This window comes from Motacilla alba, chromosome Z (assembly GCF_015832195.1).
Source record: "Motacilla alba alba isolate MOTALB_02 chromosome Z, Motacilla_alba_V1.0_pri, whole genome shotgun sequence".
Classification (NCBI taxonomy): Eukaryota; Metazoa; Chordata; class Aves; order Passeriformes; family Motacillidae; genus Motacilla; species Motacilla alba.
In genome coordinates this window covers 44,856,140-44,880,307 of record NC_052046.1, presented here as the reverse complement: position 1 = coordinate 44,880,307, position 24,168 = coordinate 44,856,140, and the positions used below count along the sequence as shown (strand labels likewise).

The following is a 24,168-nucleotide window of genomic DNA, read 5'->3' as shown; positions in this document are numbered from 1 at the left end:
AAATGAAGTATCTAAAATGTATCTAAATCTACAGGTTTTTCTTAAAAACAGAAAGAAAAAGAGGATTGTAGATATTTTCATTTATTTTGCTTTGAATGTAGATCAAAAGATAAGTTATAAATGTGGTTGACAGCCAGCTGAGTCAGCTGTGCCCAGACAGCCAAGAAGTCCAATGGCATCCTGGCCTGTGGCAGCAATAGTGTGGCCAGCAGGACCAGGGCAGGGATTGCCCATCTGTACTTGGCACTGGGGAGGCCACCCCTCCTATCCTGTGTCTAGGTCTGGAAGTTTCCCTGCAAGAAAGACACTGAGGTGCTGGAGGGTGTCCAGAGAAGGGCAGTGGAGCTGGTGAAGGGTCTGGAGCACAAGTCCTGTGAGGAGTGGCTGAGGAAGCTGGGAGTGTTTAGCCTGGACAAAAAAGAGGTTCAGGGGTGACCTTACAGCCCTCTACAACTCTCTGAAAGAAGGCTGTAGCCAGGTGGGGGTTGGCCTCTTTTCCCAAGTAACAAGACACAGGACAAGAGTAAATGGCATCAAGCTGTGCAGGGGAAGTTTAGACTGGGTATTTAATTTTTTCACCAAAAGGTTCATCAAGCATTGGAACAGGCTGCCCAGGGAAGTAGTTGAGGCCTCATCCCTGGAGGTACTTAAAAGACGTAGAGACATGGAGCTTAGGTAAAGGGTTTAGTGGTGGACATGATGATCTTAAGGGTGTTTTCCAGCCTTATGACTCTCTGGTTATGATTCTAAGGCGAGAATAAAGAGATCTATAGAAGAAGAGGGATATGTGTTATGTGGACAAGTGTATATAGATTCATGACACAGTGTTTGGGGCCAGCTTGGCCATACTGCCAAGTGACCAATGTGAACTACAGGTTAAGTCTCTTATGAGAAGGCCCCCACATCTAAACAAGCATAAGGGACGGGGCTGGTCTGTGGATGCTCCCTTTGACTTCTAGCAGTTCAGGCATGAGAGGAAAAGAGCAGAATTTACTATGGAGAGGAAAGGGAAACTCTTTGTACAAATGTGCATCTGAAGACCTGTTTGGATCACAAGCGTAAATGAAGCAAAATCAAATGCCAGACCCTGATGTGCATACAGGTCACAAGCCATTCAAGCAAGACCTGTAGGGTAACTCAAAACATTCCTGGATGCAGAGCAAGCTGGATACACTTTGACAGGTCCCTCTGGAAGACAACAGTATATTCTCTACTGCCATGCCTGACAACTCAGGCTGCCACTACCATGTCTTGCCTGGGAACTGCTTTTGGGCTACTCTGGATCTTTTCCCTTTAGATGCCTACCCCACAGCACACTTCTTTAGTTACAGTCAAGCAGAAAAATATTTTCATGGAGCTTGTCAAACAAAGGATATTAATTACCCTGATTTTAAAGAAACTACTAGTCCCATAGCTGAAATAACACCCATGAGATTATTTGTCCTTTGGTCCCAAATCATTAGAAACTTCAACTATTCCCATAAATATTAATTTGTACTCTGAAAACCTTATGACTTCTCTAATACTGTGTAAGAGAGCTTTAGAACTCAATTGTGTGCTTGAATTATGTCACTTTAAACTTAAAACTGACTTCTTCACAAAAGAGTCTGTGTGCATCACTGAATAGAAGCTAACATTTTCTAGGGTGAGAGAGAAGAATGAACTGTATTGTCAAACCTTCCACTCTATATTAGTTACTCTGGATTACCAGAAACTAGTACAGCAAATATTTTTGTTGCTGTTCAAGTTGGTGAGGCCAGAAAAAGTTGAAGGAAACATTTGAGTCATCTTTCTGAGATAATTAGTTTACCAAAGACACTACTTTTCTTCCTAAATTAGTATCACTCAAATGTTTCAAAACCAGTATGAGCAAGATACAGAGAATAAACTAAAAGATCACTGATATAATACACCCTTTACTTCCCACAGCAATGCACCTATCTGTTCAGGAGAAACCCTTAGGCAGGTGGCATCAAACTGTCCTACAAGGATTGGATTTCAGATCCCAACATGTTGTAACATTAACTTGTAAACTATGCAGAGCATCAGTGTTTGGGCTATTGGTGAACACACAGCAGCGGGCCCTACCTGTGTGCACTTTGGTCCCACAATTCTGTATTTGGTGGTTTCACACACAAAGTGATATCATGGAGACATACAACCGTTTCTGTTCCATGGTTTCTTTTCAATGAACAGAATTGCTCCAGCCACTAGACTATATTGAAGCCGCCACTAGACTATATTGAAGCCATAACTGAAACAAAGTATCTCAAAAGACAAACTTCCAACCTAGCTGTAGAAACTTCTAAGTCCCCTTTCTGTTTTGCTGAGGCTTGGATTAGTAAGGAGCTGAACAGCCTTTATCTCTGGCACTCATAGAAAACAGCTCTATATAGCCCAAGTTTGTATATAAAGATGCTGTAGAAAGCCAGGACTATTACTTCAAAGGTTCTTTCTAAATGAGAAAGCAAATTATTGAAGGTCTTGTGTGCTCAGAAGACACAGTGCACAGAAGACATAAAACTCTGCTTTCCACAGCAATACAATAAACAGGAAGGTCCAAACTAATCAAAGGTGGTTAGGTAAAAAAACTTTTAGAGACCATAGCTCCAGTACGGCTTTCCTTCCTGTATTTGCTTTGCTGTAAACCAACAAACAAAACCCTGCTAGAGCAGCATTACTATTCAATAGTTTACAGCTTGAGAAATGGCAAGATTCCTAAGTCATCCAGTAAGAGAAGCAGTCCACAGAGTATACCAATGATATTTACATTTCCTGACTTCTAGTAGTAGTAGTGAAAAGTAGTAGTGGAAAGCATACAAGGGGTTTTGGATTCCATTCTAGGAGCTCAGCAGTGTCTACCCCTCTATCAACTCTTATTAACAGCAATGAAAACAAGGACTTCAAGATCTAGAAACATGGACTTATATTCAGAGTCAAGGACTTAAGCAGAAAAAGACAAAACTATGCAGAGACAACAGGGATAGCTTCAGTACTAGGAGCAGCACAGTCACCTTAGGAGTTTAGGAGTATCCTCTTTTAAGTTACAAAGAGCTCCAAGCAGCTCCACATACCCCTTCTCACATACATGTGGCAAAGCACTGCCTGAGAGACTACAAATGACAGTTTTGATAAAGTAATCTATATGAACCTCCATTCTGAGTCTGATATCGTGCATGTATTGTGCACTTACATGGCATGACGCATGTGATATGTTTAATGATTTATTTGCCTGTGTCTTTCACACCGGTGATGAGCCTAGAAGGTCCCAGTGCCCAGAGCTGGAGGACCATGGCAAGGAGAATGATAAAATGCCAGCTGACCCGGAATTTGTTTGGGATCTGCTGCTCCAGCTGGATCCTCATGTATCTATGTGGCTTCTTGATGGCATTCATCCAAGAATACTCAAAGAGCTGTTTGATGTCATTGCTGATGTCAATTATTTTTGAACAGTTCTAGGTATCTGGGGAGTTCCCAGCTGACTGGAAGCTGGCTAAGATTGTCTCAATGTTCAAAAAGGGCAAGAAGGATGACCCTGGAAACTACAGACCTATCAGTTTCACTTCAGTGCCTGGTAAAATGATGGAGAAGACTATTCTGGGAGTTCTGAAAAACACCTGAATGACACCACAACCATCGTCACAGCCAGCACAGCTTCATGAGAGGAAAGTCCTGTGTATCCAACATGACTACCTTCTAGGACAGGCTGGTTGATCATGGGAAGCCAGTTGACGTGATCTTTTCAGATTACAGTAAAGTTTTTTATACAGTCTCTCAGAGGACTCTTCTGCAGAAAATGTCAAGCAGCTTGCTGGATAAACACATCATGTGGTGGGTGAGAAGCTGGCTCATGGGTCAGGGACAAATGGTTACAGTGAATGGAGTGACATCAGACTGATGTGACCTGTCACTAGTGGGGTTCCACAGGGCTTCATCCTTAGTTCTGTGCTCTTCAACATCTTCATAAATAACGTGGACACAAGACTCAAAGGCTCAAAGTAAGTTTGTTGGTGATACAAAATTGGGAGGAACCATTCACTCCTTCAAAGGCAGAGGCCTTGTAGAGAGGAGTCAACAAATTACAGGGCTGGGAAATTACCAACTGTATGAAGTTTAAGAAAGACAAATACTGGATTCTGCACCTAGGACAGGGAAATCCTGGATGTGTGGACAGACTGGGGAATAAGACTCTGGAGAACAGTGCTGCAGAAAAGGACCTGGAAGTCACTGTCAAGGGCAAGTTCAGCATGAGTCAGCAGTGTCCTGGCAGCCAGGAGGGCCAGCTCTGTCCAGGGGTGCATCAGGCACAGCATCACCAACCGGGCAAAAGAGGGAATTGCCCTGCTCTGCTCTGCACTAGGGCAGGCTCACCCCAAGTGCTGGGGGCAGTTTTGAGTGTCACAATATAAAAAAGATACCAAGTGCTGGAAGAGCGGCCAAAGGAGGGCAACTGAGATGATGAAGGGACTTGAGGAAAAGCTGTGTGAGAAGTGGCTGAGGTCACTTGGTTGGTTCAGCCTGGAGGAGACTGAGAGGACACCTCATCACAGTTTGCAAATTTCCTTGTGAGAGGAAAAGGAGGGGCACGGACTGATCTCTTCTCTGCAGTGACCAGTGACAAGACCTGAGGGAATGGCCTGAAGTTGTGTCAAGGGAGGTTTAGGTTAGGTTCACCCAGAGGGTGGTTGGGCACAGGAACACAGGAACAGGCTCCCCAGGGAAGCGGTCACAGCACCAGCCTGACAGAGTTCAAGTAGTGTTTGGACAATAATGTCATGTACATGGCTATGATTCTTGGGGTATCCTGTGCAGGGCCAGAAGGTGGACGTTGTTGTCCCTTGACAGGTCCCGTGACTCCTCATGGTCCTGAGTGGGTCTCCCCAAATCAGCATATTCTACAGTGATTGATAACTGACTTCTAAAAACCCATATGATGAAGCAGAGCTTATAGTTCGAAAACTTAGTATCTTATTTCATTGCCTCCTTTACAAGTAACTTCCTATTAGTTCATTAAGTTCTCTGACACAGGAATAAAACTCACAGACAATAGAAATGTGCAGAAATGTTAGCAGCAATTAGACTGTTAAAATCACACCTCCTCATCTCTGGACTTTCAGCCCAGTTCTACTCTTGAGTTGCGGGTGTTTTATGATTGAGTTCACTAGTTAAAACTTAGTTAACATTGTGAACACATGACTCACAGATGATTATGCTTGACCAACCAACCCATGCAATAAAGGCTAGAGCATGATATTGATACTGACAGAGGAGTTCAGAAGGACAAGGCTCCCAGACTCTCACAAGGAAAAAATTTTTAACACTTTTCTTCATTTCTCACCCCAGAACTTGCCTGAAATCTGTCAAATTCTATCAGCTCTAAACTGTTAATCTGAAACACACGACCCATTCAAAGATTCATGCAATGAGACAACCTGTACACAACCAATAAATGGATATTACCTTAGCATATCATGGACTAGCAAAGCAGCATAGAAAAGTGGCAGCTTAAAGTACTGTCTCTTGTATCTGGCCGATGCAAATTCCAGAGCCAAAAACCACAGAACTGGTAGGATGCCAAATACTACTTCCACAGAAGGTAGTATTTATTATCCTTTGCTGAGTTGTGTCAGTAAAAGAACAATGCTGCACGACCCCAGAAAAAGCATGCTTATGGCAAGTAATTAGATGATCCTCTCTTCATAGACTCCCGTCAAATGGAAAAAGGTTCGGATCACCATGAAACAAACCACATCATGTTGACCAGACTTTCTTTATTTTTTGAGTGCTAGGCCTGACAATAGTAAGTATAACCAATCTACAGCTACAGGAAGTAATTCTACTCAGAACACAAGCACTAAGCACAGAAGTTTAGGACTGAATAAATTTCCTATTTACCTATTTTTGGAACAAAAACATTCCAAGAGCAGATACATTTAATGCTTCATTTAGGAATGAAATACCATTTAGTTATGCATATATTAGCATCAGAGCTGGAAATGACTGAGAAAACAAGAACTCCACTTCTCAGCCAGAGATTTCAATGCAGTCTAAAGTATCAGATAAAGTGGAAGCACCAGAGGATTGCACAAACATACCTGAACACTGCTGCTATGCCTTTTGCAAACTGAGCAGGAATAGAGACAGAAGACCAAATAAGGATAGAGCTGAACCTTGACACTGAAATCTGATTTCTGGGCCCTAGCAAAATAGTGATGCCTTGAGATAAGCAAAAAGGCAAGGACAGACCACTCTGCAGTCAGGACTTCTCAGATTAATATGACAGAATTGTTCTCAGAAAAGAAAAGCTTCATTCTCTTCATCTACCCACTGCTGCCTTCCAGAAGCACAGTGTGTGTTTTAAAGGAAGAAAAGTAAGGTTTATATGTATCTTTACTTCTAGCTGTTGCAGAGAGACATACCATCACTTCTTTAAAACAGCGAGCATCAAAGGGCAGGAGAAATTATAGGTGCTTTTATAAACAAATATGGGACTGAAGTGAAAGTAAGCATTCTTCAATGCCTGCAAGAATATTCTAAGAAAGATCCATCACAAAACCCCATTAGCTAGATCTTCAAAAGTCTCTAGAATTGAAGACCACAAAGATAACGACTGTGATAGATATTAAAACATGCTGTTGCAAATAAGAGTATGGAAAAAAGAAAATCCTGGATTCAGAATTTAAGTATCTATACACATATGTATTTTGAGTTGTAATTAAAAAAATAAGACAAGAATCTTCACTTTTTCCTATTCTTATTAACAGTACAGAGTTGAAAAATATTCATTTACCTATTCCTCCACTCCTATTTTTTCCAGTGCTAAATAAAATCAGCTACTCTGGAATCAACTTAAGAATCCATCTAGTCAAATAGCAGATGTTTCTCCTACCATACCTTTAGCTCTGCTCAACTTAAAACTTAAGGATATTCTTCAGCACTAACTAGATCCCCAAACAGAGTTTGTATCTTCTGTTCTAAGGGAATTATTCTAAGAGTTTATATTTTTTTGTTTTTAAAACATCCTCATGGCAATTAACCCTAACTTGTGTGCAGAACAATGTGTCTCTTTGATGCTTAGTGATTTCATTTTGATCTCTAGTTTCACATTACTCAGGTTATGAGATGAAGGAACAATAATTTTTCAACTTTCTCTAAGATATTCCTGCTTTTAATGACTTACTCTTCCTGATAGTTTTCTCTTTTACAGACAGAGAAAATCACTGGTCCTTTTATAATGATAATCCTTGTTTCCCTTCTCAGTATGTACATATATATATATATATATATATATATATATATATATATATATATATATATACACACACACATATACAGTAGGTGAATACCTGCTGAGAATATACATACGCATATTTGTGTACAAGTTCAAAAAACATTTGTAAAGAAAGGACTAGAACACAGCCTTTATGATGCCAACATAGCAGGAGTTTACAAAAAATGCAGTCCCTCTCCACAATTCATAAACGTTACACTTTCAGACAATGCTGTGCCTCCAACTTAACCCTCTTGTGCTCCTCATTAGTTTCACAATATCTTCCCCAAGTATCAATAACCACTTTAAATTAAAACACTACATGCATAACAATAGGTTCCCACCCCTTCATTCTGGGGGCATTCCTTTTGATTTGACATTTTACTCCACTGCAATTGATAGCAGCGGGTTTTTCCATACAATTCTAAATAATTCAGTAGTCACAACAAGATTTATAACCTCACTGTTTCTTCCCCTTTCCAAATGGTTTATTAATGTAATCAATAACACAACACAGCATTATTGGAGGACTCCACATGCTGTCACTTTCTGTTGAGGAAACAATTTCATTCTAACTAGAGGATACATTTCCAATACAACACAAACCTGATGAGCAGTTCAGGTAACAAGATAGAGTATCAGTAGATGACTCTGTATCTCAAAACTGCTCGTAATGTACTTTTACTCTAGACAATAAAAAAATGACACTCAAAATTAACATACCCATGTTTCCAAAGACCTGTGGGTGCAGAATTGCTTTAAGCATAAGGTACCTGTAACTAACACAGTACATCGTACTTTCGGAAAATCATGAGCAAATGATTAAGTTTTAAACAGCATACTTTTACTGAAAACAAAGGCAGGGGGAAAAGAGCAGACAAAAAATGTCAGAAGCTCAGAGTGACCCACATAACAGTTATTTCTAAAGCAAGTGCCAACAGGAACTGCAAAGATATCCTTTACTACACATGAATATCTTCATTACCCTCAGACAAAAATCCTTTGTTTCCCCTGTGGTTCCTTCTAATAGCTCAGAGATATCACCTGCTCTGACTTAGAAGACTGATTTCCTTTATTGATCTCTTTCAGATCAGTCTCTATAGCAAACTTAAAGAAGCATTCCCTCTGGGTCTGTGTCTGCACAGACCACTAGCCTGGTCTAGCTACAGAATTCTGACAACACAGATGCCTGCCACAATGCTGCAAAATAAAAATTTCAATTTAGGTTCCTAAATGCATCCAGTTATTTAATCAACAAATAGGAAAAGTAGTTCCCACACTGAGTAGACACTATAGTTATCACTGAATTAAACACAACGGAAATTATAGCCACCTGTCTAGTGTTTCTCTTTAATAATGACACTTCATTATTTATTTGGCACAGTCATACATTAATTATATCTTCAAGGATATTTCAAAATGTTTTAGCAAGTCCTTGAAAACATCACTGCAGTATTTCATGGACATTAAGTTTTGAAGCATCAATTTGGTTTCTGGGAAAAACAGCTTTCAGTCACACTACTCAAAATACTTTTTTTTTTAAGGGTGAAGACCAACAAAAACATTGAACTACAAGTACTCTGTGCCTGAGGTGTTCTACTGGGTGAGAAAATCCTGGGGAGAGCAACAGCAGTCAGTTCACAACATGTAACATTCTCAGCTGTGTCCAACCGTTAGCTCTACAAACTCATGTACTAGCATGGCTGTTTGAGAACAACATTGCAACATTTCTCAGGTAACACTGCACCTTCCTGTGCCACTTTCAGGAGTTGCTCCAGAATATTTCTGTATTTTACAGCTTGCATCTCTGTACAAGTCAAAGATCTGAGTAGTCAAGTGCCCAGCTTTTTCTTCCCCTTTATCCTCCTCTTGTAAAAGGTCCCAGCTGGTTCCAGTTTTCTGGGTGTCAATTATTGTGAAGAGATTAAAGGTACATGCTTTCTTGTTTTCTTAAAATCAGCTTGGCTTTGCAAGGGATGGGCTTCTTCTCGTTCTTGATGGGAAGGTACTAAAAATGCAGGACCTGACTGTGAGAGGGCAAGTGAGGTAGGGGTGGGAGTGAAGTTATTGCCCTGAAATGGTGCCATGTTGTTTACAAAATCAGCTCCTTTTCCCAAATTACAGCAGAAGAGCAAGGGCATCATTACTGATTCAGAAAGCTAAAAGGCTGCTTTATCATGAAATGGTCTTCTTGCCTCAAGCAAGCATTTTCCCTAAATGCTTATTTATAATCTCACTCGCAGAACTGCAACTGCACAACAAACATGAGCTCTGCCATACGTGTTCTGAATCTTTGGGATTGGTAGCTCTGTCCTTTTGTGTTGAGGCAATCAAGTGCATGCCTCACTTTAGTGAAAATACTATAAATGCTAAGCTAGCTGCAAATTCATATGTGGTATTGATCAAATCACTAGTCAATACAAAGATGTTTTAATATGTTTCACATGTTACCACTCTTGATAAAGATGTTTAGATTAAAAAACACATTTATTTGAACTTATCACACCACCTCTTGATGGGCAACTGAGGCACAATAGGTTGAGGAAGGGTTCTTAAGCCATAATTCCTTTAAGAATTTCAAGGTGCATGGACAAGGTGATTTCAGGCATGGCATTTGAGCCAGGTGAAAATGGCCAACTCCACAAAAGTACACGCCACAACCTATGTAGTCTGTCTCCAGACAATTGCTATTTTCAGGATGCAAGAAGGGTTAAAGCTTTCAGAAAGGCTCAACACGGCAAAATTAAGAACTGACTGCATTCTTTACCCATACATTTAAAACATTATGAGATTTTTTTTTCAAATGTTAGAAGTTGTGAGCCTGAGAAAATTCAGTACCAATTATCACCAAACAAATATGCCTTCCTTCTTCAGAACGTGACAACTGAACTCTATTTTCTAACAGTACATCATCACAAACAAAGAAACTGAAATTAATCTCTTTGCAGTCATGTTCAAGGTCCTCAGATTTCATTATTACTATTACTATTTTTACAGTAGAGTCAATCGTCACTTAAAACAGACTGCCAAACCTAATGCTAGTATTAATTAATTTAAATCCGCTATCATAGTTACAAAGTGGATCTCAGAAAAATTATTCTGCTTGCTTAGCATTACAGTTTTGGTACTAATTCACTGTTCTTGCTCTGCTAAAATGCTGAATCACACTTGAACTTTATTACTATATAAATGCAACTGTTAAAATAATCAGCAATTAAGCAGTTAATTTCCTGCAAAACATCATTTTTTGTAATTTCCATAGTTTGGTGAAAATTTAAGCAGAAATATAACCATGAGGATAACAATATTTCCCTGAATGGAGTAATTTCAGTCATGCACAGACTTCTCTATAAAAGGAAAGCTCAGTTTAGTCAAATACCTGTCTGTGACAATCCAAATATATAATGAAAATTATGAATTGAACTCATTAGTGATTTTGTTCTGCTCCAGCACCAGTTTTCATACTTTTGACCAAACTCCTGGAAACTGAAAAAACTGCCTATTAATTTTTTTTTAATTATCTTTAGGTTTTAAAATCTAAAGCCCTAAGGAAAATAGAATTAGAACAAAGACTCATGAGGACAAGACACAGTATAGCATGTTTCAGGAGGAGTGGTTTTTGTTGTACTTTAAAAGATAGTTACACTGAACATATATCAGGCACAATTAATAAAGAGATTTGACTGATAGAAACAATGATGGTGATAAAGAAAGACACGGCTGAATTCCACTGCTTCAACAGGTACTAAAGCTCTACCATAAATGACCTTCACTTCATACTAACAAAGAATTGGCCTGTATTAGTTAAAAAAAACACAGCATGCTCGGAGGAGTAAAGGATGCAAGTGTAGATATTGAGTAATTTCATTTGTAATTGACAATGGTCCACAGGTCACAGGAGGAAGCTGTTTGTGCAGCTCTGCAAAAGCTGTGATGCCTTACAGTACTTCAGCTCCCTGATTCAGCTGTCAGACACCCAGGCATGCAGATACAGTGCAATGGGACACCAAGGGCACTAACAGTGCCCCAGGGCCATTTCAACTCACTCTGCCTTCAAACAAGAGTACTCACATAACCTGTGCTACTACAGAAATAAAGATTTCAAATTCTTTTATGAAAAGTAATCAGTTCCACTGCTTTGAACTGGGTCATCCACTGGGTCATCCACTGCTTTGGACTGTCTCATTTTTAGTCAAGTACCTTGCAAAGAATTATTACTGCATCATTTTAAAAGATAACTTTAGGACTGTTTCCACACAATAGGAAAATGCTCCCACTTGAATAGCTAAAAACCGCTAAAATTTCCACAAATTAATTTTATATCTTTATTTTGTATGTCCAAAGGTTGGTTACTTCTCACGCATTTTGTTCCACTGACTGCAAAAACAGGAACTGAGCTAGTAACGTCAGTATTACTACCATGGAGAAAAAGTACCGTTCTTAAGGAAGACAAGGTATAATATTTCCTTTGTTAATGCAATTAGTTTCCTTTACACTTCTTTTTTAAAGAAAAGCATAAGAAAACTAAAACTAAAACAAAAAAAACAAAAAGAATAGCACTGTAGCACTGAATAAAAGCAGGAATATTTTCACACACACAGCCATACTCTGTGCCACAAGTGCCATTAAACAGCAGCAGGGCTCTCACTAACCCCCTAAACATGAGAACGTTTAAACAGCACTACCATTAAGCAGCAATGTCAGAATATTTCCTTAGAAACTGAAAACATATATAGTCAGACATTCCCTCAAATGTTTGTTACACTTTGTACTCCTGTTTTAAAAACAAGCTTTCCAAACTGCCCAAGACACTATCATAATATAAGATACAGTAATGTTTTAGCTTAATGAAAAGAGCACCTTATTTCCATTCATATTTCTTAATACATATTTCATTTTTAGCTCAGCTAATGCATGAGTCTTGTTTCAGATCCTACGAAAATATTAACAAAAACAAACCTATTTTTTTCATACCATTAGTTTCTGCAAATTTCTGTATATCAGCCAGAGTTTTCAGTTCTTTCCTTGGGCAAGCTGATACACACAAGGCAATAGACTTAATCTTCTGATGTACTAGGTCAATGTTGCATGGATCCAAGAAGAATACATACCTATGGAAGGAAAAAAGGTAAATTACTTCTATTTTAATTAACAATTACACTGAACAAAATTTCAAACAATGGGATTCAGTCAAGACTGAGTGATTCAGTCTACCCAGAAATAGACAAAATTTGATATTATTGTAACTGTGTGAATCAAAAGAATTTATGTACTCAACATATTCACAACAAATGTATTGTATTTATATACCTCTGGATCACACAAAAAGGATGTTTAATTCTACCTGATTCAAGTCCATTCAAATGGTGCTACTCACAAAAACAGCAGTAGTCCTACCATGCCTCTTCACAGATATGAGTCTAAACATTCATAAACCTTTACTCCAACCTTAAACTTGACTTAAGAGAATTCCAAATTTTTTCCAAAAAGACCCAACAAACCAAATAAAGCCACTCTTATTCTGCAAAAAGAAAAGGTCCATGGCTATATTAATGAATACACAAAATACCAGTAATTAAGAACAGTTTTTTAGTATAGATTGATTTTCCATGTCATGACTGAATTGATTACTTTGGTATTTACTTAGAAATAAACTGTCTTCAGATATTTTAAGTAGAACTATCTAATGTTTAAGTGCAGTATTTTAAAGATATTCTACTTGCTAACTTTTCACAATGAATGTCATTTAAAAATCCAATGCATGAAGTACATATTATAGATTTTTTAACTAACATCTCCTGGCTATATATGTTTTATGAAAAACATCAACCCTACAGAATTTCCACTGATGGTATAATAGAGATGCTTTTCTCTTTGAAAGCTGAACAATTCTTAAATCCCTACAATTCAGTTGATGTACTATGCATTGAAACATTCTCTTCATATTACCTAACATCATAGGAAAACACCTGAAATCTGCCATATAAAATGCCATTTCTATTTTTGTAGTCCTCATGATGGGAATTCATTCTGTAGCCAGCAAAAATCCCTTTTGCTGCTAGAAAGCATTTAGGTCCTCCCTGAACACCTTCAGTCTATATGCTAATTGCTGTCTACTGTTCTATTACACAGTGTCAGTGTACAAGAATGATTACTATGTAGTACAAGCTTCCTTAGAAGTCCATCAAAACTCATGTTGTCTAAATCAACTGTAACATGGTAACCGATTACTTGCATTCTTAAAACATGCCTTTTTTCATCTCAGTGAAATCATCCATCCCTATTTCTTTTTTACTTATTACACACTACACATCTTGGGACTTCAAAGACAGACCACTGAAGTCTGAAAAACAAGTGTAAACATGAAAATTCTGTCACGCAAACACAGTAAAAGTAACTGCATGCAAGCAATAAGCCACAGTTTTCCCTTAATTTCAAAGAAAATACTCTTGAGTTGATACTAGAACATACAAAAGCTGTTTTAATTGAAATTCTTCCAGTTGTTATCCCATACAATAAGGGTATGTGGCAGGAGAGTGTCTACTTCTTTGAGGGTATTTGGTCAAAGGATCTACAAAGCAGAAGCTACAGAGTCAAACTTGACTGATATGGCAAGCGAGGCTAGAATGGGAACAAATCTGGTCAGTCTCACTAATTGATAAGGACATGTGGATTATGAAAATGGTGATTTTTCAGTAAGACTATCTGGCTAAGGACTTTGCCAAACTGAGAAAAGTAAAAGGAGGGAGACAGACAGAAAACTTATGCATTTAATGTTAGTAAAAACAATAATCAGAAAGAGACCCAGTCAATGACAATAATTGATGGGCTATGAAGAAACTGCAGACAGGGACTTTGCGACTGATAGGAATGCAAACTCTTAAGTACAAAGTGTAGGAAGGGTCAGCGGGACCCTGCTAGCAGCAGAGGGAACATGCACAGGACAGGGTAGCAGACAGGGGTGTAAAAGGGAACAGTTAAATGCAAGTTGATGTTGGTCAGTACATTATCTAACCTCAGCACCTGATCACTACAGTCTATCTTGTCCTATTACTAAAGCTTTTAACTCTCTCTCTGCATAATTCTAGTCTCTCTCCCATGTGCATGGATGCTGCAGGGATTAAGTGACAGCTACTGGGGGGACTGACATGGGTGTGAGGGATTTGGTGCCAGCAGTGGAATCAGAACAGGTGTTTGGGTGCCACAGGACTGTGGTTTTAGCTACCAAAGTCAGTGGAGTCTCAGGGCCAGTGCCAGAGAGGGGTCTTGGCAATGAGCTGCTGGGGTGGGAACAATGTGTGCCCACAAAAAAAAAGGAGCTACAGAGGTGATAGACTCAGCATAGGTGGTCACTGCCCTTGTGGTGCTGGCTGTTGATGGGCTGAGCACCTGTACCTTCTTCAGAATGATTTATGCAAATTATAGAAGCATAGAAAATCCTGAGTTGGAAGGGACCCACAAGGGTCATTGAGTCAAGCTTCTGATATAACTCTCTAGTAAACTCCAAGCTGTATGAGATGGCGAGTAGGGAGCTCTAGGTGAGAACTGCTGGGTGGGCAGAGAGTTTGTGGTGTTATCTGGGAGAAACTGTGGGTCTGGGGTGCTTATGGAATGAGTGCATGAGTGTTTGGTACTTAACATCAAACTGGATCAGCTGCTGAGAAGGGGGAACCCATAAGGTGGATAAGGGGTTCTGCTAGTACTTGAAGAACCTGCAAAGGTATGTGAGCTTGTGAACCTCAAAAGTGCCATGTGGGTGCCTAGTGACCTTCCGCCACTGTGAGCCCTCCTTCTTCTGACACTGTGAGGAGGAGGGGACATGGTTGGCTGTGCTTGTGAGTACCACTGTTGAAGGCAGCACCTTGTCACTACCAGTCTGTGTAACCAGCTATATGAATGTCCCATATGTTACTGTCCATCCACATCCCTCAGCCTCCCATCTCAGGCAGAGATGGGCTCTGGGAGCTGTAGAACTGGACTCCAGTTCCTGGACAAGAGGGTCCTCTGAATTTCCCAAAGGAAACCAAATCAGGAATGTCACTATTAGCAAGCTAGAACAAATCCCACTTCTACCGTGATTTCAATTCAAGGGTCCAGCTATCATTTTAATTGCCAGAATATTTTGTAAAATAAATGCTACAATTCTAACTCAAACTTGGAAGTTTAGAAATACAATACAATTACATCATCCTATACAGTTTTGACAGAAGTGTGGGCATAGCCTTAAACAGCACATGTAATTCAAACACTGCATTGTATGGTACACACAAAAGAGCTGCACAGAAAACTTCAGGCTATCAAATCTGTGGCCTTAGAAGACACAAGTAAGATAAGTAAGATTAGTTTAACTTCATCACAGCTAAAACAAGAACCAAAATTTGAGGAACCAGCATTACAGAAGAAAAGTTAAATTTTTTTGTTTATAAAGCTTACATGTAGAAGATAAGTAATTTTACTGCAGAAAATTTCATACTGTGTCACCACAGGACAGGTTTTGTTTCTCTCTAGAAGAACGTCATTACATCCTCTGGGCTGCAATTTCAGTTACTTACAATCAGCAATAGACTAGTTTTCTAATAAGGAAATAACATATCAGCAATACAAAGATGGAAGTAAACAAAGTAATCATATTGTTAGAGATGCTTCAACACCACAAATGAAAATATGTTTGCTATTTGAAAATCAATATAGTAGACTTACAACATATGCATGCTTATGCATTTTTATGAAGTATCAGCCCTGTAGAAAAGGACTTGGAAGTAGTAGTGCATGAAAATTTGGACACGATCTGGCATTGTATACCTGCAGACCAGAAAGTCAACTGTATCCAGGGCTTCATAAAAAGAAGCATGACTAGCAAGGCAAGTTTTACTCTGCCCTCAGTGGGGGGTCCCCCAGCTGCAACCAGCTCTGGAATGCCCAGAAGAAAGTACAGGAAAGACACAAACAGTGCAGAGGAGACCCATGAAAATGATGAGAGGGCTGGAGCATACGAAGATGTGCTAAGAGAACTGGGGCTGTTCATCTGGGAGAAGAGAAGGCTGTGGAGACACCTTTTGGCATCTTTCCAGTACTAATAGGGGGCTTCTGTAAAAGGCAAAGTGACTTTTCACACAAGCAGATAGTGAAAGGAGAAGGGGGAGTGGCTTTAAAGTAAAACAAGGCAGACTTAGAACGACAGAATCATTTTTGTTGAAAAAGACCCTTCATGTCATCTACTCTAACAGTAAATGCACTGCCAAGTCCACCACTAAACTATGTCCCTAAGCGCCAAATCTACACATCTTCTAAATACCTCCAGGAATGGTGACTTAACCACTTCCCCGGGCTTGATAACCTTTTCAGCAAAAAAAAATTTGTCATAATGTCCAATCTAAACCTCCTCTTGCACAGTGTGAGACCATTTCCTCCCATCCTGTCACTTTTTACCTAGGAGAGGAGACTGATTCCTCTATTCTTTCAGGTAGCTGTAGAGCAATAAGGTGAACCTGAGAGCTAGTAATCTGAACATTAATAACACTTAGACAAAGCTAGCATCTTAAATACTACCTAAAAATTAACAACTAGAGTGTACAGCCCATGTGGCGTGTTATACGAGCTGTAATGACCATACTGCAACACAGGAGTACAGAACCAAGCAAAACATCCCAAAAAAACAGCCTAAGAGGGTATGAAGATGACCACATGGCAACCACTTGCTAACAACAGCAAACCAATGAAAAGCAAGACCACTCCAGGCCCTAGGAGTGTTCATATTAATAATTCCCCAGGTATTTCTTTGTTCAGGCTCTCTTTTTTCAAGGCTCATAGACTGAGCTACCAGATACCATAATTGATCTGTGCCATCTAATGGAGATAAGATTCCAGTATCAAAAATTTCTTTACCTGTAGGGCATATACAGTTTCATTCAATCAAATTCTCAGTGTACATGCTGCAAGCCATCCTGAAAACCTGGGTTTTCCCATTACTTACAATTTTCAAGCACTTCCTGGGGTCAAAGGCATGTGCTCAGGCACAATGCCGCCCTAACTATTCTCCATAGCATCATATCTCCTAGTACTTAAGTAGACAGTACAAACTGAATTCTGTCCAAATAACAACATACTGGTGATCAAAAACTAGACTGAACTAGCATTTCAGAGACTTGCATTTGGTTGCTGTGTTATCATTTATTTGCAAATAAAAGGTCATTTTTTAACCCTTTATAACTACCAGAACTTGTAAAACAAGGAGCTTGCTTGAAGCAAATAGGTTTAATTAGAATTCACTGCCAAATCTAGAGTATTGTCTTATGTCTGACTGTAGAAAACAGACTATTAAAGTGTGTTGCGGTTACTTTATAAAAATAAAAGGATGCCTGATCTCCACTCTTTGCTCACAAGACCAGACTGTAAAATCCTCCTTCCCAATACTTCATCTCACTGGTTTCAGCACATCTGATGAATACAGAGCAAATCACATCCCTGTGAGAACTCTGCTCTTTACCCTTACAACCCAGATTTCCCTATCCACAGAGACCACATCAATTTCACTTCCACATGACAGTGCCTATGGGCTGCTGTCATATACAAGGAAGAAAATATTACTTTTACCGATGATTTAGCTTTTCGGCCCTTAGACTAGGAAATGAAAATGGAATTACCCTGCAAGCAAAATGAAATGAGAATAACTTCATGTTTCCAGAGCCCCATTTGTGGACCTTTAAAGTCTTTTCTTTCTCTGCACAAATTGAAATGTACAGACAGGAAAAAGAGTTTATTTTTACCATCTGTCTGCAAAGTGCTCCTATAAAAAAAACATTAAATACTCCCATGAACTCCACCTAAGACACTGTAGGAACTCCATCTGCTAGAGACAGATGCAAAGCAGATAGCTTTTTTAATTTGCTTGGCAATTTTTCAGAAGAAACCATGAGGTGTGAGGGAAGGAAGGATCACTCACTTATATAAGAACCAATCGCTTCCAAAACTGCACTTCATGTGAACCAGGCACTTCATGGGAACGGTTAAAGAATAATCTGCCTTAGAGGGTTTTCTCTTAACCAAATAGAGAGGATTATAACTCATATGTGTGTATTAATTTGTTTAGATCATGCCTCACACCACAACATACTTGTTAGAAAAGCCTAATTCTTTTGAACCTCATAAAGACATCTCGATAAACAACAGGCTCTGTCAATTAGCTGTGTTTAAAACAGTCTCTCTTTTTATCTGCTGTCTTTTGAGCTTGCATTTACTAGAGGGATTTACTTAGTGGTAGATGTTTCCCCACATGATGGTCTGACTTATGTCGCATGTAGAAGACTATCACAATATTAATTATTACATTTCAATAAGGTGTCTGAATTTCTCTACCCCCACATGAACTCAGACACCATTTCCTTCTAAGGGTAAACTTAAAATTATTCTTTTAAAATTCACATTTTTTCTCAGAACACTAGAATCACAATTTTATACTCTATACACATGTGTTTGGAAAATGCTAAAATGTTTCTGTAAAAAATAGGAAAATTTTGCTGCATAAACTTTAAGCCTTTCAACCTTCTTGAAAGATCAGATTAGATGAAGAAATTATTTTTCTGACAAAAGATATCAGTAAAAAGATATCAGTAAAAAGACATTTTATTTATCTCAAATCTTTCTGGAAACCACCAATTATCTATCTACATTAAATCTTAAATGAGATACTCAGAAGTCTTAAGAATAGCAACTCAAAATAAGCAGATCTCAGGAAAGCATGCTTCCAAAATAACTTATGAAAAATCATCAATTTTCTGTTAGTCTGAAAGTGTGAAGCAAAAGGCTATCATACTCAAAAATTAATAACTTTTCAGTTCCTTGAAGTAATCGGTGGTGAAAAAAACATTTTTTCTTTTGGTAAGTTAATATCACCGTACTAAACTAAACAGTTTGTTTCCTTAAGTCTCCCAAGTTGTACAGAAGGACAACTGAGCTTGTCTGATTAACAAGACAGACCTCAACAGACATTCACAGGTATTCAACCTGTCAGTGCAGAATTCTTGCCACTGCTCCAGTACTATTACTGCAGTGTGATGTCTTCCTGGACAACAGATAGGAAGTACCCGAATTTTGAGTATGAGCTTTAACAGGACACTGCTTAATCAAAGCTGTGTGCACCTCTAAAGTTTCGTCCATTTTCTCCACAAGTCACATACACACATTACGCCTACAGTTTAAAATTTAAAGTTTTATTCCAATGCGCCAAATACATCTCATCTCCCCTTACACCTAGCGGCAGAAACCGAGCATACAACATCAAAAGCAAACATTGATATCAAAGCCTGCTCCCATAGCTGCAAATACTTGTCACACCTAAAACTCCAACAAACAAGACTTCTCATCAGCCTAATACAATATCCTACATGAAATGGATACTGAGAAAAAGTGATTTCTCAATGTCTTAGCTGTATTCATATTGCGTATCTGCCAACATACAGTCTAATATTGCTAGTTGTTACAAAAGATTGCTGTCCTCTAAGTGAGAAAAGTGTTCAAAGGACAAGTGGGAATGAGTTAACATATCCCTTTTCCCACCTTATTTAAAACCACTTTCAAAGAAAGAAAGGTTTTGCCTTTCCTGGTTTAGAGAATGCAAAAATTGTATCACATACTTACTTCTTGTGTGTGAGGTCCAGACCACTGTTGACTATTCCCTCCACCTTGACATTTTTCTGTCCACAAATATTTCCGTAACTGTCATATCCCGAAAGCAGTCTTGCAGCTGCTCCTGTAGCTATTGAAAAGCCACAGATAAAACCCTGGAAGAATACAAAAACCCCACAGTTTAGCAATACTCTGTTTGAAAGATGGGAAAAGTCAGTTTCATTAATTTATTTCTAAGCAGAGGTTGTCTAAAAATTCTTTCAGACCGGAAAGGGAAAGACAAGGACTATCAGAGAGAACTGTTGTGCAATAATAAAACTGAATGCAAGCTAAAAGGGGATTCAGACATCTAATACTGGATATTACATAAGCAGAGTTAAGATTCCTGTACGTGGTTTATTTGAAAGTCATACTGTCAGCAAGCGGGTATGAAGCACAAGGGAGAAGTCAGCAAGTGCACAAGGGCAGGCAGTGAAGGAGAGCGACAAGCAGAGATGGAGTTGTGATGGATTGCTAAGCATCTTAGACAATTCCACACAATCCAGATTTTATTCCTTTCAGATTTTTTTTCTTTCCTTTAAATTAAGTACTTTCAAAGATGAGATAGAATGAAGAGGCCTATCTAACACAAGTTTCTTTTAAGGGAATCCTCTTAAAGCAAGTGACCCAGTCAAGGCCACTATGGTTTCAGACACAGGTTTTAAATGCAGTTAAGAAACAGACGCAAAGCAAGGCAGTTCAGACCATCCAAGTGATGTGGAAAATACCCTAAGAAGGCAGGTCTTGCTGTGAACTTTCAGAGACATTTCACAAGAAAAACCATGACTAAGGCAATGATTGAGCAAACCAGAGACTAGCCCAAAAGCTTCATTAGTAAACCAATGACAGGGAGAAATGAACGATCAGCTCACTTCACTACCACCAAGGAACTGATTTTACATGTGAGACAGGCTAAGATTTGAGAAGTGGAATAAACAGTTGAGACAAGAGCATAGAGCAACAGATGGCAGTGGTAGGATCAGATAAAATGATGACAACAGGTAACGTTGGCATGGAACAGTGAAAATGTGTGTGGTTCACCCTGCAAGTGAAGTCTCCTAGAACAGTAACTATGTGACACATTTGGATGATTGCTCTCTATATTACATTGCTTCGACAGGAAAATTTGGGACACTCATGCATAGAAAAATAATTTATAATTGGGGGAACAGGTAAGTATAACCAAATAATTGGGGAATATGAACAAAACCAGAAAAAAAAAGCAAATGCAAAAGAGAGCTAAATGTTTCTGGAAGTGCTGTGCTTTTTGCAATTTTAAGATATTCACATTACAGTGACAACATAATTTATATGATTTTAAATAATCATTATAATTTTTACATTTGAAGCCCAACCATTGAAAAACACCCAGGGGAAAGTAGAAAAAATTTTCAGTGAAATTATTCCTAACACCAGAGACCAAAGGAGAACAGAGAAGAAAGCTGAGAGCACATTAAGTCCAAACCCCGCTAAGGACACCTGCTTGCAACATAGCAGTACAAGATAGCAATGGATATTCTCTGTTTAATAAGAGTACCAAACATAGGTTCATGAAACAAAACAATATGGAAAGAAGTGTACTTCTACATTAATCTTCAGATTTTGGAGGTTTGGTCTTTTAATAAAAAGTGTAGAGTTTTGTGAGGCTGACTTGAAAAAATTGATGGTTTCATCACAGAGTACAGAACTGTTAAAACTTTGAAAGAAAGATCTTATCATTAGTAATATGGTTTTTAACAATAGCTGCTTCTATTAAGTATACAATAAAAATAATTAAACTAACAAATAAACAGAAACTCAGTTAACTCTTTGATAGTCAGAATTTTTGTTTCTTGCAAAAAAGTAAAAAGTTCACTGTGATTCACAGAATGGCTTACCAGACATCCAGTTATCATTCCTGGGACATGAATAAGGAACGTAAGTCAAGAGATAATTCACCTTGCTGAAAAATTACTTACCACTGAGACTGCGGTTTCAGGGGAAGAAAATCTGGAGCAAGAATTGGCACCAACAATAAATTATGGATCCCTACCTACCTATTTCTGTTCTACAGTTGATGGTTCCCATGCAAACATATCCTGATCTTTGCCAATGATTAAGTTACTGACAGGTTTTAAAATTCCTTTCTTATGAATGCAAACTCTTTAACTATATAACATTTACAAAATCCTCTGAGTTTTACTCACCATTCCTACGCAGAAGAGGATGAATAAGAGCAGCCATGGTACATCTGTGCAGCTGTGGTCTTCCAGAGGCTTCCACTCTCGCTTGGAACTCTTGTGTGAGAAGAGAGAGATGAAATTAACAACACTTTATCTGCTCATAATAGAAAAAGGCAGAAAATTATTCTACAGGTAATTTACCTACAGAAGGAGCCATCTTTAAATGCCAAGATAGTTGAAGAAGCTTGGTTGAAAGACTTACAGAGTAAAGCTCATGTAAGATTCCAAAAGAAATGCCTCCACAGAAGCTAGATCACCAAACAGTTATTTACCCAGAAAATAACTATTTTAAAATACAACTATTTAAAAATAACTATTTAAAAATAAATTTATCCAGAAATTTACAAATATTTATCCACAAAACAGGTAATTTTCACTTGTCTTTTTATGAACAGAAAACAGAAATCAATGACATGAAATTGAAAATATCTCCTATTGCAGTCTTCCACAGCTACCTTTCAATAATCTGATTACCAGGAAGGATTAAACTTTTCAAATACTACTGGCAGGCTGAACAAGAACTATGCATGTAGAAAGGACGCAATAAATTGCTGTTTAAGGAACAGTTTTCTACCTGCCATAAGCAGCTGAGCTTAACACTTCAGTGAAGAAATCCTTCATCTGTATTGCTACAGTGGCAGAAAGGAAAATTGTATAATTAAAGGTTGGTATACTCAATAATGGGGGTAGTTGTAAGCAATTCAGATAGTTTGCTGCTCATGAGGTAAAAATTCTCAAGTATACACTGCTAAGATAACTACTTTAAAAAATACACAGTTACACAGACAAGCTTTTTTAACAGGCTCCCAAACACTGAATCTTTAGATATATTGACTGAGACCCAAAAACTGCAGACACTGTTTTAATCCTTAAGGAAGGAAAGGAAATTGATATAAAGAGACTACATACACAACTGTCCTCTGCAGAGACAGAGCAAAGGGCATATACTGTTCAAATTATGAATTTACTTTTTTCTCTTAAGACTCTGAAGTGTGGAGGCCTGTGAACTTAATGGGGAGAAAGCAACAACAATTCCCTGGAGAGATGCACCTTAGGCTCCAGGCATTCCTCACAGCTCAGGGCAAGGAAAGAAGTTTCCCGATAGCGCTCTGCAGCACTATGTTAATTTGTCCCAGTTCTGTCCTCCCCATTGGCCCACTGGCCTTCCCCACTCCTTTTATCTTTATGGGTTCATGATCTAGTTAGCTCTTCCTTCCCTGACTTCCCGTTGGTTTATGTCTCTGCCTATCCACCCTGGCATTCCCTATTGGTCCCTTCCCTGTGTACCATTCCTGAGCCCTCAGTTCATAGGATCCCTGATGCTCTCCTCTGCCCCCTCTTTCCCTGTGTTTGTATCCTAGACTCTCCTTTTGTTCCCCATCTTTGGCCCCTGGGCGCCTTCAGCATGGCCTGAAATAAAGCACGTGTGGACTCCATGCCTGGACCCTCCCGTGTCTTCTCTGCTGAGCTGCTGCGTGTGTGTCTGTGTGTGCTGCTGCTCCTGTGGCTCCTACCCGTTGGCACAAGATGCTCTCAGGGAAGGCTGCGTCCACCACTGCTGTGGACTGCAACACTGAATAATCTTCAAGATTTTGCTGACAAGTTAGCAAATGTCAGTACTGAATTAAAACAGAATGGCTGGATGAAATGTCAACAACTTTTATCTCCAGTATGAATTTTGCATATTTTTAATTAAAAAGTAATGCCATGTAACTTACATGATATTAACAAGGCGATTTTTTTGTTATTCATTACTTTGGCTTTTTTTAAAAGCACAAGCACAAAGCAACCTTTTCATATACTACCATTAGAAACATTAAAACTGGGTAAACAAATGAAATCCTGCATGGATCACACTTCAAAAAAATACAGTTTTCTAAGTAGTCCAATTTTATATTAGGGAATTCCAAGCTAATTTTGCAATCTTTTATTAAGGAAGTTCCACTTACAGATGTGATAAATATGTTTTACAAATGTGATAAATACTGTTTTAATTCAAACTGCATATTCACT

General features: G+C 38.7%; 1 protein-coding gene across 4 annotated transcripts in view; it reads right to left on the bottom strand.

The window, feature by feature from the left end:
• The window catches only part of SLC44A1 (solute carrier family 44 member 1), a 108,816-nt gene that overhangs the window by 70,392 nt on the left and 14,256 nt on the right, over positions 1 to 24,168 (bottom strand). For all 4 annotated transcript variants that reach the window (XR_005255478.1, XM_038125476.1, XM_038125477.1 and 1 more), the window contains 3 exons: positions 22,120 to 22,209; positions 19,907 to 20,049; positions 12,245 to 12,381 (listed from right to left, as the gene is read on the bottom strand). Coding sequence is in view for 3 of the 4 variants with exons in the window: in XM_038125476.1 (XP_037981404.1) it covers positions 12,245 to 12,381; positions 19,907 to 20,049; positions 22,120 to 22,209 (370 nt within the window). In the remaining variant the exon portion in view is untranslated. The remainder of the gene's footprint in view (positions 1 to 12,244; positions 12,382 to 19,906; positions 20,050 to 22,119; positions 22,210 to 24,168) is intronic.